The following is a 16925-nucleotide window of genomic DNA, read 5'->3' as shown; positions in this document are numbered from 1 at the left end:
ACTGAAATTGTCAAAACTATGTCCAAGAAGCAAGATCACGTGTAATTTCATGTTGACAAGTTCATGAGAATAGCAAGAAATTGAATTTAAACACTTACTGTTTGTTGGCATTGCAGCTACTCCAATATAATTCCTTTTCTACTTCAAAAGATGAAAATTAGCCTTCAGTAACAACCAAATTAACAAAACATTACTGTATGTGAATTAGACATGCTTATAATAATTTTTACATTCACCCTTTTAATCTACAGTGTCGTATTTCATGTATTACCGTAAATCCTTAAGAAAGAAAATGTAACCCAAGAACTGATTAGGCAACAAAAACAAGCAAATTAATTCTGTATCACTTCTTAATTCTCAGAAAGAGCGCCGCTGATACAAATATTAATTTATGGAAAGTTTTAGCTGCTTTGTACTTTTCTATGCATCACCTTGCCAATCAAACCTTCATTCTCAGAGATTATTATAATTTGCCATGGAATTTTTCTCATAATAATGAATATCCAGGAGCAGTGTTAAGCAAGAAACACAAGCATTTTTATTGTCAAATAGCCTGTCACACTGTATTCCATAAATAACATATATCATAAAGTGACTGTCTTGGAATAATCTTAAATCTGTAGTATTGCCATAGTACAATCTACTGTGATGTTGTCTCTCAATTTGCTCAAAAATGCAACTTCTATATATATTTAAATCATTAAGTCACTAATTACTTCAATAGGTAACACTAAATATGTTTTTCTACTTACAAACAAACAAAAAATCTTCTCATGGGGCAGGAAGGCAGGCAGGACAGTTTTGGTGACAAAGGAAAATAACTTGCCTAAAAACCTTATTTACTGCACACAGCTGAGCAGAATCTAATTTACCAAGGCCCCATGCAATAACAGAGAACTTATTAAACAATTTAACTGAAGGTTAGGAATAAAATGAATGCAGTAACATAGCCTGCAGAAATTAACATGAAGGCAAACATTCCTGACACTTTCAAACAATAAAACATCCAGATTATAAAACTTTATATGAGAGAAAGTACTTAGCTTATATTTCCCATTTCAGTTTTGCAATTACAAGCTGATTTAACATTATGGTTGCATAATATTATGAAATATTACTGTAACATGTAAGTGTGCATATGTAAATATATAATTTCATTTCTTTTAAATACTTCCCAATAAAGAAGTATTTTAAACATTTAATCTCATAACAACAAGAGCCAAAGTCAGAGCACCATGCTGCACCTTCTGTGATTGGTTACCCCCACATACTACAAAGATTAATACAGCTTGCAAATACAGTCAGAAAGTCTCACTTAAGCTGACACTTTCACAAAAGCCTTCCTCCTGTTTGGAAGTTTAGGTTTGATAGCAATGTCTGTGTGCCTATCTTCTAAAAGTAACCAAGTGCAGGTTCTTTCTATCTGTACTTTAGAATATTCAAATACACCAACATTACTGTTTGTCTTGCTTAACTGAAGTTCTTCTTCCTTAAGATCTTCAAATGACAAATGGTAAGAAAGTATAAATTTAAAACACAACTCAACTTTGCAACTATGTTCAAGTGCCAGAACTCACAGCTTTTTATGTTTTAAACAACAGAGGCAATCAAAACAAGTAAGATTTGGCAGCAAATGAAATTCCAGCTGAAGTGTAATTTGGAGTCTGCCTGGAAAATAAGCAGAAGTGTTACAAGAGCTCATCATTTCTAAACAATAAAAAGCCTTCATATTTACAACACATTTGTTTTTGTAAGACTCTACCTGGGAAAAAGAATAATTAAAAACAAAATGAACAACCAACTCATCTTTCAAATACTTACTCCCCTGTCCCACTAAGAAAAAAATAAAGAAATAAAATCACCAGTAAGAGGAAATCTCACAACAACTGGCATGCTTTGAAGTTGCTAATTGCTTTTATTTCACCTATCACCACCTGTCACTGTAAATAACAACTAATCATGCCAAGAGTATTGCACCAGCAGGTGAATTCACCTACATTGCTTCCAACTGGCTGGGGAAAAAAAAAAAAGAAAGAAAGAAAACAAAAACACAGCAATTATTGCTAAATGCACAAAGATCTAAAATTGTTTGCCACTTGACTCAGCAGCTCAAACAGTAACAGTGAAACTGGTCATAAAATCCTGAGAATCTACTCTGTAGTTACTCAGCAATGCTGTTTTGCTGTAAACTTAATGGAACTTATGTGGAATAACGAATAGACCCCCCAGTAAGAACATTTGTAGTTCAGTGCTTAGCATATATCACTTCTAAATCAGAGCTAGAGTAAATGAAACAGTATCACCAAGGTGTTTCCCTCCCCCACTATGTCAGATGAAATGATAATTTGGTGAGAAGCATTAGAAAGAAGCAGGTTAGCTTGAAGCTAATGAACTTAAAGACTTAAACAAAAACACGCAGACATGAGGCATTCAATCCTATCGCTAACTTGCAAGTCTCATATTTTGTGTCATTTTCTTTTGCATTTTGTAGTATAGTGAAAAACTTCCAAAAAAATTCCATAAATGCAAAAGATTTTTTTTTTGTAACCACAGCAAACAAAGTATTACTCATTTGTCTGTAATACCAGAACAGCACATCTGTAATTTAATACATTGTCAAATTAACTGTATATTCAAATAATTCACACAAACTAATCCTTTCATTTATGATAACTCAGCATGACAAAGCAATTTACCTCATTAAACCACATGTATTAAATATGTACATCTCATGGAGATGAGTAATTTTCCTCAGGTAAGGATGAGCAGGCTACACAGAAAGTTAGAACTGTAACTCAATGACTTCAAATACACTTCTACAGATCACTTTCAGCATGTAGTCATAACTTCTGGTTGTTTATGCTAGCTAACACAGTGACATAAACACACTAGAAAGCATATCACCAATGTTCTCAAGCTCTCGGGAAAATGAATCCTAAATTCACTTGCAGCAGTTTGAGATGTTAATGTTCAGCTGCAGAACTGAACTGCTATGTTCAACATTTGCAACGTTATCTTTGAAGAAATAATCACTGGGATTTTACTTATCTATTTGTACATGACTGCCTGAAGTTACAGGTACAGACAGTGTTTCATTCACTCCATTTTAAACTACAGCAGCTATGGCAGAATGGCTGTAGGTAGGAGAGATAGAAAACACCATAAGCCGCTGCAGATTTATACAATAAGAGCTCCTTTGACAAAAGCTTGGTGTGGCCTATTGTGAACTCTGTATTATTAGGTGCTCCAAAGATGCAGTGACAGAAGGAAATCTTCCAAATAAATGAGTTTCCTGACCTAGTTCAACAGCAGACCATTAAAGATGACTACTGTAGCTTGAATGTTTTCTCCAGCTTCTAAACGTACATCTTGGAACATAAGGTAAGAATCATTCTAAGGCACAGTAGACAAGCACCAAACAACCTGACTTAAAAAAAGATACATTAAAGTGTGCTTTTATTACCAAAACATTTTATTAAAGTAGACGAAGAATAATTCAAGTGTTGATGAAAAGGCATACTCATTTTTCTTGCCTGACTCCCCTCCCCCCTTTTTTTTCATATTAAACTCAAGGTTGCACACAGATCACATATACCTGTAGAACCATCCTCAAGATGTTGAAGAAAGTGATTAAACTAGTTTTTTTTTGTTTTTTTTTTTTGTTTGTTTGTTTTTTTGCTTTAACTACCATGCTTTAGGCAAGCAACTGCATCTTTGCAGTGGTAATATGCTTTAGGAAAATGTAAGCACACAGCACACTCGTGACAAATCACTGTGATTAAGATTCATAATTCAATTTGCCATGTGGAAAAATCAGTCTCACATCCCATTTACTGTCAACAGATTTCAACACTCCTTGAAAACTTGTACTAACAGGGATGTTTGGATGTTCTTTCCACTCAAAGACATTTTCAGCTATTTTGAAAAGTTCTCTCATTTCTCAATCTTTTAATTAAGACTTCAAAATCTTCACCACTACTCTTCAATTCTCTTTCCTTGCTTGCTAGCACTTGCACATAATTTTCTTTTCAAGAGGAAGGAAAAAATTAGGACTAAATCTCAGAATAACAAATAAACATTCTTAAAATAAGTCTCCTGTGTAGAGGCAGAAACCTTTCTCCCCCCTGCCCTTTATTCCAGATTTCTGCCAAACACTTGTTTTCAAATGGAAAAGTGAATGTCTAGACAGTGGTTATTATACACCACTTTTGCTTATTCAGCTCTTAAGAAAGCAGACAGTAGAAGAGCTGTCAGACACTTCATCTCTGTATATGCTGGACGATAACCTGTCTACTTTATGAGCTTTCATCAAAAGACCTTTTTCCAATGACCAAATCTCTACTTCCCAAAAAAGTGGGTGAAACTTGGCATTGCCTGGAAGTGAATATACAATAGGTAACTTTGTATGGTATTTAGAACCACAGTTTGACTGTTAGGTTTGGGAAAATTTAAGAGTTGAGATGTAAGGTAACATCTATTAAATTCCTGATTTAAATGACTTCAGTAGTGAGGCACATTAATTTCAGCCATTTCACTTAAATGTTGATTTTTAAACAAAGCAGAATCCCTCCATGCTAACTGTGAAAGTGCCAGCACTAACTATAATTTTGTAGTTTTATCCACTTTCAGGAAAGTGCACAGAGTCCATTTTTAAAAATCTCACCCTAAAATATCTCTCTGAAATCATTTAGAAATAATTTGGCAAATTGAGGAGATAACTACAGCTTAAGTTTAACAGCACTACACAATTTGAAAACAGAATATACTAAAAACAGTGAAGCATCCACATCAACATATCTTTATACTTGTTCACGTGATTATAAAACAACAAAAATCAAAGAAATATTTTAAAAAGTGATACTTTGGGAATCTTAGCACTTTCCTCCTCTAAGTTTAGATGTTAATAAGGTAAAAGAAATTAAATGCAATCTACTACTTGCTCAACCGGCTGACTTTGCAAAGGGCTAAAAACCATGAAGTGAAACTGAGTGAATCCTGGAATTTTATTACATGCAGCACCTGGGAAAGAAAAAATATATAACTTGATAAGTTTATGATTAGTGTAGTTTGATAATAAATTACTCTAATAAACACCCAATTGCTAATTCTTCTACAATGGTTTAATTATTCTTTTACAATCTGTTTAGCCCAAGACATCTTGAAAGTATTTATTTTTAAGTAAAAATACTATTCTACTGTCTGTTCTATAATACAACTCAAAACAGTACCATAAGTTAAGAAAAAAAATGTATCTATCTTTCAATCCCGATTAACTTAATGAGTTCCTCCAACCCTAATCTCTTAAACACAGAACTATGAGAAATAAAAGATCAAAGAATAGCAATAAGCAGTCCAACTAAATAAGCTGTGTTGATTAGCAAATTATATTTGCTACTGATCTGAGAGTTTACTAATGAGATGCCTGGCACAATGACTGATCTTGGATTGCTTTGAAGCTATGCTTAACAACCACAATCTCCCTGCCTTATGCCATATTTAAAAAAAGACTTTAAATTAATCTTACACAATCTAGGAGAACACATAAAGGTTGTAAATACTTTTTATTTTTATGAAGTCTTACATAAATTCTGTAAACATCTAAAATATCAAAATGCAGAGGAGAAATTAAAATATCTCAATTTCACATGAGGCCAGTTGTCCTGATAACCAGCCTTTGATATTACGAATGGCAATATTGCTGCAGTACTTAAGGAGTAATTAATGACTGCTGTTTTAAAGTCCCTCATAAATTTTGCATATCTGTGACCTAGTCAGGGTCAGCAAAATTGGTCTGTTGAGCAAGATACATACCATAACTTCCAGTTGTATTAGCACATATAACAGCACCAAAGAACTTCGGAACATGCTTCTGAATCCTGGAAATAACTTTTTGACAGGCTACTGTCGGGTCTGTTCCCATCCTCATATACTCCACTGCTTGATAGCTAAAACAAACAATTAAAAAATAAAATAAAAACATCCCCACATCCAGACAATTAGCCAAACTCAGGTTAGATATTACCTTGAGAGATTTAGAGTGCTTTGAGTTATGGAAACAAACTACAAATTAGCAATTATTATTCAATAAAGTGTTATTAGAAACAATACTAAAAGGGATTTCAAGACATCATTTATGCCATCTGCTATTCTAAGGCAAGACCAAACTGTGGTAACCTGATCATTTGCAGTAGAAGAGGCTAAGCCACAGATCACTTTAACAACAGTGAGGAAGTAGCTGAAGAGTTGATGGCTTTTATTTTTTATTGTACAACTAAGTTCCACATGAGGAATTATTACTAGTTTTCAAAATGACCTATCTGAAGGTAATTTCATTTGTTAAAAAAAAAAGCAACAACAAAACAACCTCTGAAATAACACACACCTCAGCCCCATTTATTTATTCCAGTAAGCATTAAAAATATTCTTCAGGAGATGCAAGCTTCAGAAAAAACTCAGAATTGAAAAAAAAAAAATTCTTTCATAAATATGAAGGTATAATGTTCAGATCAAGACTCTGAGCTACCTTCAAAATTTTTGTAAGATAATATTTAAAAAATAATAATAAATCTTACTCTAAATGCAAGATAATCAAGATGAATTTCCTTTGCATCACTATACAAATGTCAACACAGGCAAAATTTGAGATAGATCAATTGCATTTCCAAGATGTCATCAGTGATAAAACTTACCAACAATCCAACCTTTTATTGTTGTTTACTTTCAGAAGCAGAAGATTAAATGACAATGCATAATTTACTCAAAAGCAAACACCACTAAATTTTGTCTTGATGAAAGATACATAAATAAATACCTCAACTTGTTACACTAACAAACACTCATCCACAGATAGCATTAACTATAGATGTCATCAAAGTGCCTCAGAAGAGACCTTTCCTTGCATTCTCTGACTCCCTACTACCCTTGTTTTTTAATATTAATCAGAAAGGTTCAAGTTATTTAACTATAACTATCTAAATATAAAGCTATATTTTCCTGGGGTATCCTCAATAATCAAAATAAAGTAAGATGTTGTCTCAAAAAAAAAAAAAAAAAAGCAGTCAGAAACTATTAGAAATTTTGCCCTTGATTTGACACCTGCTGGTTTTCTGATAGATCAATTCTATTCTTATGACAATACGTCTTCATTTTTTATTTGGGAATACTTGAATATCCTGAAATTAAGAAAGATCTGATCTACTGTCTAGTCTGAGCTCTCAAAAACCAATTGAAGCAAACATGAAACATTTTAAGCATTACAGACAGATTTTTCAGGCCACTAAGGAGCAATATACATTGTTACTGATTAATCTCATAGTGGAACCCAGCTCATAACTATTGCCAGTATCTGATTCCTCAAAATAATTCACAGCTTTGTGAATTCAAAGCTGTGAATTACTTCGCCTTTTATTTCAAGGCTCTCTTGGAACAGCCTCACGCTCATTCAAGACTGTAACTTTTAAAAATATACATTTGTCAGTAAGACATCCATAACAGCCAGAGTTTCAGAAGGCATACTTGAGTAATGTGAAGGCCACTGCTTTAGATTCCATAAAGCATCAGTGCTCATTATGTTCAGCATAGTCTACCATAAAGCTTTCCTTTTGAGACTGGCCCACTAGAATGGCTGTCAACACTCAGTGATGTAAACAACCATACTTCTACAGTTTATGCAGATACAATGACAGCACTAACCCATCTCTTCCAGTTTCAAATTAGATATTACATGATCTTTACAGTGACACTCCCCTGCATTTCTCAGTAATCCAAGAGTCACTCATCATATTTTCTACAGTTTATAAGACTTATTTCTCCCACAGCAAAACACATCGGAGCAAAAAGCTCATCTGTTCTGTTAAAGAACACGCAGGTTGGTAATGCGTTCATTACTGCTGTCTGTCTGCTCTCAGCTAGACAGAATTTCAGTGTTAATTTTTAAGGATGACTTGATCTTGCTATTGTTCTTCCCACTTACACTCCCTTCTCTCCCACTTCAAGAACCAATAAGTCAGACAGTCTTTCAGTCAATAATGACATTTGCTGAGCTTCCATTTTGCATTTGAAAGCTAGCAAAGTCTGCCCTAAGGACAAACCTGGGTAAGAACCGCATCATGGTGTCACCATCCCCAGTGGCTGCAGCTCCTCCAGCTGTACTATCAGCATACGATCCTGCTCCAGCTATAGGAGAATCTCCAACACGGCTGCAGTGAACAATGAAGAAAAAGCATTCTACAAAAGAGAACTGAAATTTACTAATGCCAGTGATATTATACTAATGTAATAGCTCTTGGTGTAATATCAGAAAGTTCTTATGGCTTGAGTACACCTTTAATTTCGTCAACCTTATCAGCTCCAGATGGGTTAGCATTAAACCTATAGGAGAACAGAACAGGTAAAGAGGTCACTTTACTGCAGTCAGAAGTCTTGTCATAAAAACCACTGACAAAAGAGATCTGCGATAACTTGACTGATCTCTTAGGCTTAGTCCACCTTCAGTGTACACGTCTTTGTTATTATCCTGAATATAGTTAGGGTGGTAAGGTTTAGCCAGTGGGCAACAATGAGCAGCTAGGGCAACAACTATTTTCAATAACTCTTGCTAAATCCAGAAGTTGTCTGAATTGGTTGACAAATGCAATTCCTAACTGGGGAGAAAAAAAAAATCTCAAAGACAAAATACAGGCCTGAGGCTCTGATTCTATGTACATTTATTTGGAGAACGTGCACCTTCCAAAAAGGCTCACTCATTTCTGGTGACTTGCCTTAAATTTACTTCACACATTTTTGTTTTTGTATACCTGCACGGACAATTAAAACAGTTTAACAAATTAACCAGAAAAGCAAATGTTCCTTCACACAAGCTGTATGTTTCTTAGCATTTTTAGTTATTGCAAGGCACTGCCATAAATAAGATGATTTTGTGAATGTCTCTCTCTAAAATATATGCTGTTTCATCTAACATAAGCTTAACACAGGAAATGAAACACAAAAAAGTTTTCTTTGCAAAATTAGATATACTAACCCTGGAATTTTGTGGACGCCACCATTAGTAGATGTCCCAGAAGCAACGGTTCCACTCTTACCAATTACAACCATTCCTACAATTTTCAACAGATACGAAACATACTCAGACTCACTGCAGACAAACATGTTAAATTGTCACTATGTGTCTTACCATCAAATAGAACCATGATAGACAGATTTTTAAAGTTATTGATATGCTGAAATACAGAAAAATTGTATTCTTGAAGAAGTTATTTGTAAACTTTTTCTATTCTGTGAACAGGAAAGAAGAAAAAAGTAAGTATGCTTTATTTCGTATGTTTAAGAACAATTTGACAAACTCTGCCTTTGGCAACAAGTCTAACTTTTTACTCATTTCTCCCACTTTTGCAAAGCCTTTTAAGTTGGTCTGACAGCTACACGGGAGACATGACCGAAGTTAACTACAGTCAAGATAAAAATAACTATTTTTAACCTTGATCAGTTTTCTAAGCATATATAGAAAACTGACTGCCCAGTCAGTTGTGCTAAGGTGTCTGAGGGAGAAGTAATAGGATAATAACAAGAGACAACAAAAGAGGAAGGAAGTGGCTGTACAGCCAGTGCACTGGGCAAATATATCCTACATTTAGGAACTTGATCCTAACAAATAAATAACAGTCTTGAAATCACTATAAATAGCAATGAAATATTATGAAATCAGATTTTTATATGAAATATTTTGCTTTAAACTCAGTATGGGTTAATCAACAGACAAATGAGGAAAAAAAAAATAGGAACAGAGTTACCAAAAGGTGTTACCAATAGTATCGTGATTATGAACGTTTCTTTGTGAAATGGTCTCTTCTTCAAATGAAACTTTTTCAAGCCGCTTATATGGTCCACAGGATTTTGAAGAATCTGGTACCACATTCTGTAATTATATGCATGAATAATAAATTATGCTTCATTTCAGATTAATTTCAAAATGTTACACTTAATATCTATAAACTACTACACAAGTATTACATGCCTGATATGTAAGTTATGCAGCTGTACTAATATCCTACACTTGGTTTGCTTGAAGAATGAAAACTGACTTCTGGTATTACATGGTAAAAAGGTTCTTCAAGTAAATTGTTCATGAAACTGGATATTCTCTTTTGCTTAAAAAACTGGCCAAAAAAAGTTCATTATTCAGCAAAATGAAGAAAAAAAGCTTTTTAAAAAAGAAAAACTTTAAAAACTTTTAAAAAGGGTAAATTGAGTTTACTTCAATGATTTCAAGATATTACACCAATTCAGTGTTAAAGAACTTTAAAGAACAGTTGAAAATGAGAATACGGATTGGTTTAAAATGGCTCAGCAATGCAGCATTTTAGATGCAAGAAATAACAAAGACACTGCACAAATGTACAAACCTGCAACAGCTATACCAAAATAAAACAAAAGGCAAGTTTAACACAGATGGCAGCACTGACCTGAGGTGTCCACAGTTCTGCATAAAGCCACTGTGTTTATGGGAGGTAACTTCTATTGTAAGATTTCATTCCAGAAATTCCAAAATCCATGCATCAGAAAGTACTCTCACTGCTTTGTTTAGCATGAGAAGTTCTGCCCAAATTTAGAGTTTAAAAAAACCAAAAACATATATATATCCCATATCAAAGCTCTGTTGCAAGCAAGGTCAAAATTGTAAGATTTAAGTAAGAGCTAGTCATATACTCTTCTTGAGTCCAAGCATTTGACAAATCCAGGTTTGTTCTGTGTATTACATGGAACAGTTATTTTCCCACACATGCAAAACTTCAACGTAAGCTGAAAGGAAGAGGTAATATTGCAGCAATGACTGCCTAATACCACCCCTTCACCATGACTGCACAGTACCTTCCAGTAGTTCGGCTGACAGCTTTGATTAAGCCACCTTGAATACATCGAAAGAGATCTTTGGGTAGTTAAATCTTCATATGGAAACCCCATGCGTACAGCAAACAGGGAGGCTTTAAAAGTAACAACAAAACAAAAAAAACCCATCTTAAATGCAGATGCAATCAAAGCGTCTTTATACATGGAATCATAGAAAAGTGGCATCTTATGAAACACATTGATGTTCACAATTCACAATTTTTTAATCAAATTGTGCTTGCCTATGTTTGTCCACCATCCTTTCATGACCTCTGAAGCTGGTTCTATTCCGGGAAGGAGAGTTATTAATTTTTTTTTTTTTCCTGTCTGAACTTTCTCACTAGGATATTCAGCTAAGTATCACAAGAACAAAAGAAGAAAAGGTCAGCCTCACTGTGATTATGAAACTCTCCAATCTATTTGAGATAGAACTGAAAATTTCCCGGCAGACGATGACCAAAATAACGTTTTTCCTCACTTGTAATTATTCTGCACTGAATCTACCTCACCAGACTCAGCTCTGTGTTGGTATAACTCAACATAACAGCCTTGTCCACATGACTTCATTATGCAAACACTTATCTTCCTAAACTGGAAAATATAATCTAAATAAGTATTTAATTCTTCAGTTTCTTCTTCACCTTTCTTCTCTTCTCTGTTCATTCTACAATCATTAATTAAAAGTACTCTGATATTTGCCTGTGATGGGGAATGGAGCTTTCTGAACATTTATTCCTCCTCTTTACCACCTAATTTTTTCCTCAGCACCACCCATTAAATCTCTTACCAAAGCCAATTAATAAATGACCAAGTGCTTGAATTAAATAGCATCTGCAAATCCATCTTTCTTCTCTTGGGTCTTTTGTCAAAACAGTCATCACCTCCTCTATTGCCATACTTTACTCCTCTGTAGAGTAATAGAAAAAGCTGGGTGGCACTAATTTCCTCTATCATTCTGTATACATCGAAATCTTCAAGAATCTTGTATTTTATCAGCTTCAAAGCAGTTGACTCATTTTTAAAGTTCAAACACCTCCTCTTTTTAAGTCCCAACTTCCACACTTATCTACACATTTCTTTCAGAGCAGCCCCATATGCTTTAAAAATCTTCAGTGATGAGCTATATAACCTTTCATTAACTATTCAGTACTTTCCTGCAACATATAGCTTTTTTGAAACTAGCATAATTCTTAAAGAAGCAGCTTGTTCTTTAAAACCTAAAGTACTCCTCAAGCTTGCAATTTTGCTCTTTTATGATGCCCAGGAACACACCTCCTAAAGTGATTGCCTATATTCAGATCTTCACCACTGTTTTTAAACTATAAAAAACTATATATAAAAATACAGTACTTGTGCTCAATATAAACTAAAATAGTAATATGGCACTGTAGCATCTTCTTTCTGTAATTCTTTAGACAGTTACTCCATGATTTTAAAAGAAATATTTGCAGCTAGCAGCTTCAGTTTCTATACCATGTTGTATCAAATTGTTTTTATATCTGTTATCAGTATTACTAGCTAAGCCTTGGGATTACAAGTTAATCATTGGAGTTAAATTGGTAAAATACCATAAAGCTGTATTTTTCTTTTCACACGTAAACAATGGAATAAAATCTAATTCATACACATGTAATGATAAACACTTCAGCGCTATTTAACAACGTTTATTTGCTTGTCAGGGAATCCCTCCACTCAAGATTAACAACAGATTTATAACATAAAGAGGTTAAGATTCAGAAACAGTAAAAGGAATAATTACCTGACTCTCCCACTAATAATGTATGCTTAGTGTGCTCAATGACCTTTCGTGCTACACCGATTGCATTTTTCACATGTCTGAGATCTGCAACTGCCCCAACTTCCATAGTGTTGCTGGAAGCAAGACATATTTAGAACTTATTAAAAAAAAATAGTTGCATAATTTGTATTTGGTAAAATTTTTCCTCGTGTAAAATGAAAAATCTGTCGCTTTAACATATTGCTTTAATTGTCCTGCTCCACAAACAAGTGGGCATCCCATTAGTAGAGAAGAAACTGACAGGTACATTGATACATTGTAACCTTGCATAGGTTAGAGATGTTGCTGAAGTAACAGTTAGTCTGCCAAGAACAATATTTTCAGTGGGGTAACTACTTTGTTACACAAACTCATAACCAAACCAATTAGCAGCAATTATTTTCTAAACAGGACAGTCTAAAATGGTAAATAAAGTACAGAAGACAATGGCTACAGAATTAATCTAAAGGAAAAGCTTAGGATGCTACAAACTCTTCCCTTTGCAACTATTTATCAAGAGCTGGGTTACTGAGTGCAAAAATTCCCTAATAGACATACTTGGTTGTCCTCCCGTCAAGTGAAATAAGAACTTGCCCATAGTTAAACCAATAAGACCACTATGACAAATTTTACATTAAAATGTGTTAAAAATTACAGATACCTTTTTTTTTTTCCTCCACAGTTATCTTACCCATCCATAATCATTGCATCCAGTGTTGTTTCTCCACTTTCATCTGGGCTTCCTCCATATCCCACACTCCCATCGCACTGGTCAATCTCACACTGACCACAGCCTTTCTCAACAGCATCCAGCTCAGAACCACCCAACTGTAATGTTCTCCATGCTGTAACCAACACAAATAGTTCAAGATCACCAATGAAAAGAATCTCCAGCACTGCTTAAAGACTGTTTTCTAGATGGACACCATGAAAATGCACTATACATGTGGATTTAAAACAAACAAGAAGGATCTTATACCACTATTACTTATAAACTAAATAAAGGCAAAATATAAACATATTCAGTATAAAGTGAATTATTAATTTTCTAAACACTGTTGTGTGGGGTTTTGTTGTTGTTGTTTTTAAATCTAATCAGTGTTTCTAACTGAGAAACAAAGCTTTTTTTTTCCCCCCTGAGAATGTATTGTTATTAATAAATAATAAACTGTAATTAAATAATATATTATTTTATTACTTACTAATTGTTATTTATGTATTATTTAATAATGATAACAACTTCTGTATATTAAATAACCTCCTCTATTCAGAACCAGCAAACACTGCACCAGTGTCTATTTAAAGCTTTTTATGGGCAGCCAGAGGGAGAAGCAGGCTAAGCAAAGCTTTCACCAAAACAAAATTGCAGAATAGAAAGATCTAAAGATTAAAAACAGTGATCTAAAAGCTGCTCAGTAACCGCATAAGAACAAACAAATACCAGTCTACACCTTCCCTTGTTCAACTCTTAGTCTTCTATTCTTTACCATCTAGATCATTGCACTGTTTTGTAAGACATCACAGATGTGCCAGCTGTACACAACTTAAATAAACTGGGCCTGTAGGCTCTGTACACATGCAGCATTTCACAAGGTTGGACCTCAGGCAACATTTCCAGGATGCCTGAGCTTGCTGCTACTGACGGTTGCAATCCTGCTTCCTCCTGCTGCTGCTGGTGCTCCACCACCTGCCAGACATAGCACAGCAGACAGCAGAAGCACACAGCCCAGCTCCTTCTGGCAGCAGTGACACGTTACTTAGTAGCAGCCACCTCCAGGCATCCCATCTCACAGATTCACAGAATTGTAGGGGCTGGAAGGGTCCTTGTGAGATCACTATTCTAACCCCCTGCCAAAGCAGGCTCCCTAGACCAGGCTGTACAGGTCAAGATCTCCAGGCAGATCTTGAATATCTCCAGAGAAGGAGACTCCACAACCTCCTTGGGTAACTTGTTACACTGCTCTGCCACCCTTACCATAAGTTCCTATGCATGTTTGTGCAGAACTTCCTATGAACTTCCTATCTTCACCAACACTGAATGCAGTTGCATGAAAACCGGCCAAGGGGGGAAAAAAACAGCAAGGAAAAAGTAACAAAACCTACCACCCAACTCTGCATATGCTTGTCTTTATTATCAATTTGAACATGGGGAGTACTGCTCCAATTCCTACTCCACTTATTGATGTGAGCAGCCTTAACAGGTTTTTAAAAGCTGCAAAACAAAGGCCTTGCAGTTCTCCAGTCAGTATTTCAGTGGTGACTGACACAACGCTTCATAGGTAATTCATTTCACGACTTCCCTAAAGAGTTATTTACAACCCAACTATGCTAAAACAGCCTATAAGCCCCTTCAAATCACTATGCACATTCAATTTATGCCGGCAGATTTGCACTAGGCAAACCTGCTTTGATCGTTAATAGGAGCGAGCCTAGTCCTACACCGCAGCCCCTTAACGGGACGTCTGCCGGCCCGCGGCCCCCACCAGCTCCAGGAGTCGTCCCCCCCCCCCCCCCACCAGCGGCCCCTGTGGCCGGCACTGCCCTGCCCCGCCCCGCCGGAACACCTGTCTCTGTGGCCTTCCTAAACGCCCAAGTGTTGATGACTACGGGCAGAGCGGTAGCGGCCGCCCCACACGGGCCCGCCAGCTGCAGCGCGATCAGTAGCAGGGACGCACACCCCGCCACCGCCATCACCACGCTCCGCCCAGCGGCGCCTCCATGACATGGCGGAGGGAGGGGAGGCCGCGCATGCGCGTGGGGCCGGGCCGTGGCAGCCGGCAGCGGCTGGAGGCCGTCCGGATGCGGGGTGGGCTGCCGCTGGTGCCGGTCCCCGAAAGGTCCCGTCCTCTTGCGTTGCAAAGCCATAAAGCACGTGCGTTGCCCTACTGGTCAGAAGGAGTTTAGTCGCCAGTGGGATGTACCGTTGCATTCAGGGCTGACGGTATTCAGGTAGCTGCTCGGCAGTAGCCAGCGCTGAGCTGCGTTAAAAAGCGAGGCGTCTGCTTCTACCAGAGGAAGTGGAGATAAAATAGGCCACTTAAAATAAATAAATAAATAAAAATAAAAAGAAAGAAAAAATTCAACTCAGTGTCCCCAGTTCTTCGCGATAAACAGAACAAAAGCTCATTGCAGCTTTCCAGCACTTGAAGGGAGCTTGCAGGCAGGAGGGGGATTGGCTTTTCACATGGTCTGATAGCGATGGGATAGAGAGGAAGGGCTTTAAACGAAAAGAGAGGAGGTTTAGATTAGGCGTTAGGATGACATTTTTTACTCAGAGAGTGGTGAGGTGCTGGACAGGCTGCCCAATGAGGTTGTGGATGCCCCGTTCGTGGAGGCACACATGGCCAGGCTGGGTGTGCCTTGGGCAGCCTGCTGGTGGGAGCACACAGCCCACAGTGGGGGTTAGAACTGGGTGGTCATTAGGGACCCTCCAGTCTAAGCCATTCTGTGATGATTCTATGATACATGATGAGCCAACCTCAGTTACACTTTACCGTCACTGTAGCAGGTCTTGTATTTACAGTAAGGAGATAAGTGGATCTCATGTGCCTGACAAGATCAAAAATTGTAGGTATGCATAAATTGTAAGTGTGCCCAAGCTGGCTGAGAAAGCCTAAAGCAATATTATTTTTATTGCACCAAATGATTCACACCGTTTGGAATCAAATGGTGGTCACAAAACGAATGTACTATCCTTCACAATGGAAGTCAGAAAATAATAAAATACAGTTACACTATTGAGTCTGAGTTTAGTAATAATGACCTTGGTTTCTGCCAGTTCCCAACAGTAAAACTGCGGGTAACCCAGAGAAAACTTTACTCAGGTAAACACTGTTAGCTGATTTATTTCTGATATTACTATTCTGATATTACTATTTCTGTCACGTACTTCTCCGAAAAGCTTTTAGAGAAGAAAAAAAGGGCCAAAATAAAAAATCTGATTTAATGTTAGCTGAAGGAAAACAGAGAACAAGATTTTTGACAAAGTAATTTGAGTAATAAGTAAAAAGGAAAACATAATCAAACTTGCTCTTAGAGTTTGATACATTCATGATGTTTTTCAAATATTGTTTTCTTTAACCAGATAAAATGGACCATTATGAAGTAATAAAACCCTGCCTCTGGGACAGCCATAATCCCTTCTGGCTGACATTTGATTATCAGCTGGGTTGATAGTATTATTCTGTTTTTATATGCTAAATTGTGAGGATAATTTGACCAGTATGTTTCAAACCCTATGAGTTAGTTTTGCCACATCTATCTG

At 36.3% G+C, this 16925-nt stretch overlaps 1 protein-coding gene across 2 annotated transcripts; it reads right to left on the bottom strand.

The window, feature by feature from the left end:
* Positions 1–515: 515 nt before the first annotated feature.
* Positions 516–15393, bottom strand: AGA (aspartylglucosaminidase). 2 transcript variants are annotated; one of them, NM_001006445.2, is made up of 9 exons: positions 15226–15393; positions 13353–13506; positions 12644–12756; positions 10867–10979; positions 9802–9913; positions 9020–9095; positions 8091–8198; positions 5812–5945; positions 516–5019 (listed from the first exon to the last, which is right to left on the bottom strand). In NM_001006445.2, exons 1-9 carry the CDS (start codon positions 15350–15352, stop codon positions 4919–4921), a joined length of 1038 nt encoding a protein of 345 aa, NP_001006445.2. In that variant the 5' UTR covers positions 15353–15393; the 3' UTR covers positions 516–4918. The 2 variants fall into 2 exon arrangements, with proteins under 2 accessions (NP_001006445.2, NP_001385022.1); NM_001398093.1 differs by lacking the exon at positions 8091–8198.
* Between the last annotated feature and the right edge of the window lie 1532 nt (positions 15394–16925).

This window comes from Gallus gallus, chromosome 4 (assembly GCF_016699485.2).
Source record: "Gallus gallus isolate bGalGal1 chromosome 4, bGalGal1.mat.broiler.GRCg7b, whole genome shotgun sequence".
Classification (NCBI taxonomy): Eukaryota; Metazoa; Chordata; class Aves; order Galliformes; family Phasianidae; genus Gallus; species Gallus gallus.
This window is presented reverse-complemented; position numbering and strand designations above follow the sequence as displayed.

Coding starts and splice junctions, on each gene's coding strand:
- AGA (NM_001006445.2), bottom strand. CDS start 15,352: ATGGCGGTGGCGGGGTGTGCGTCCCTGCTACTGATCGCGCTGCAGCTG. Junction 12,757..13,352: donor GATGCAATGATTATGGATGG/GTAAGATAACTG, acceptor TCTTGCTTCCAG/CAACACTATGGAAGTTGGGG. Junction 8,199..9,019: donor GGCGTCCACAAAATTCCAGG/GTTAGTATATCT, acceptor TGTTCACTGCAG/CCGTGTTGGAGATTCTCCTA.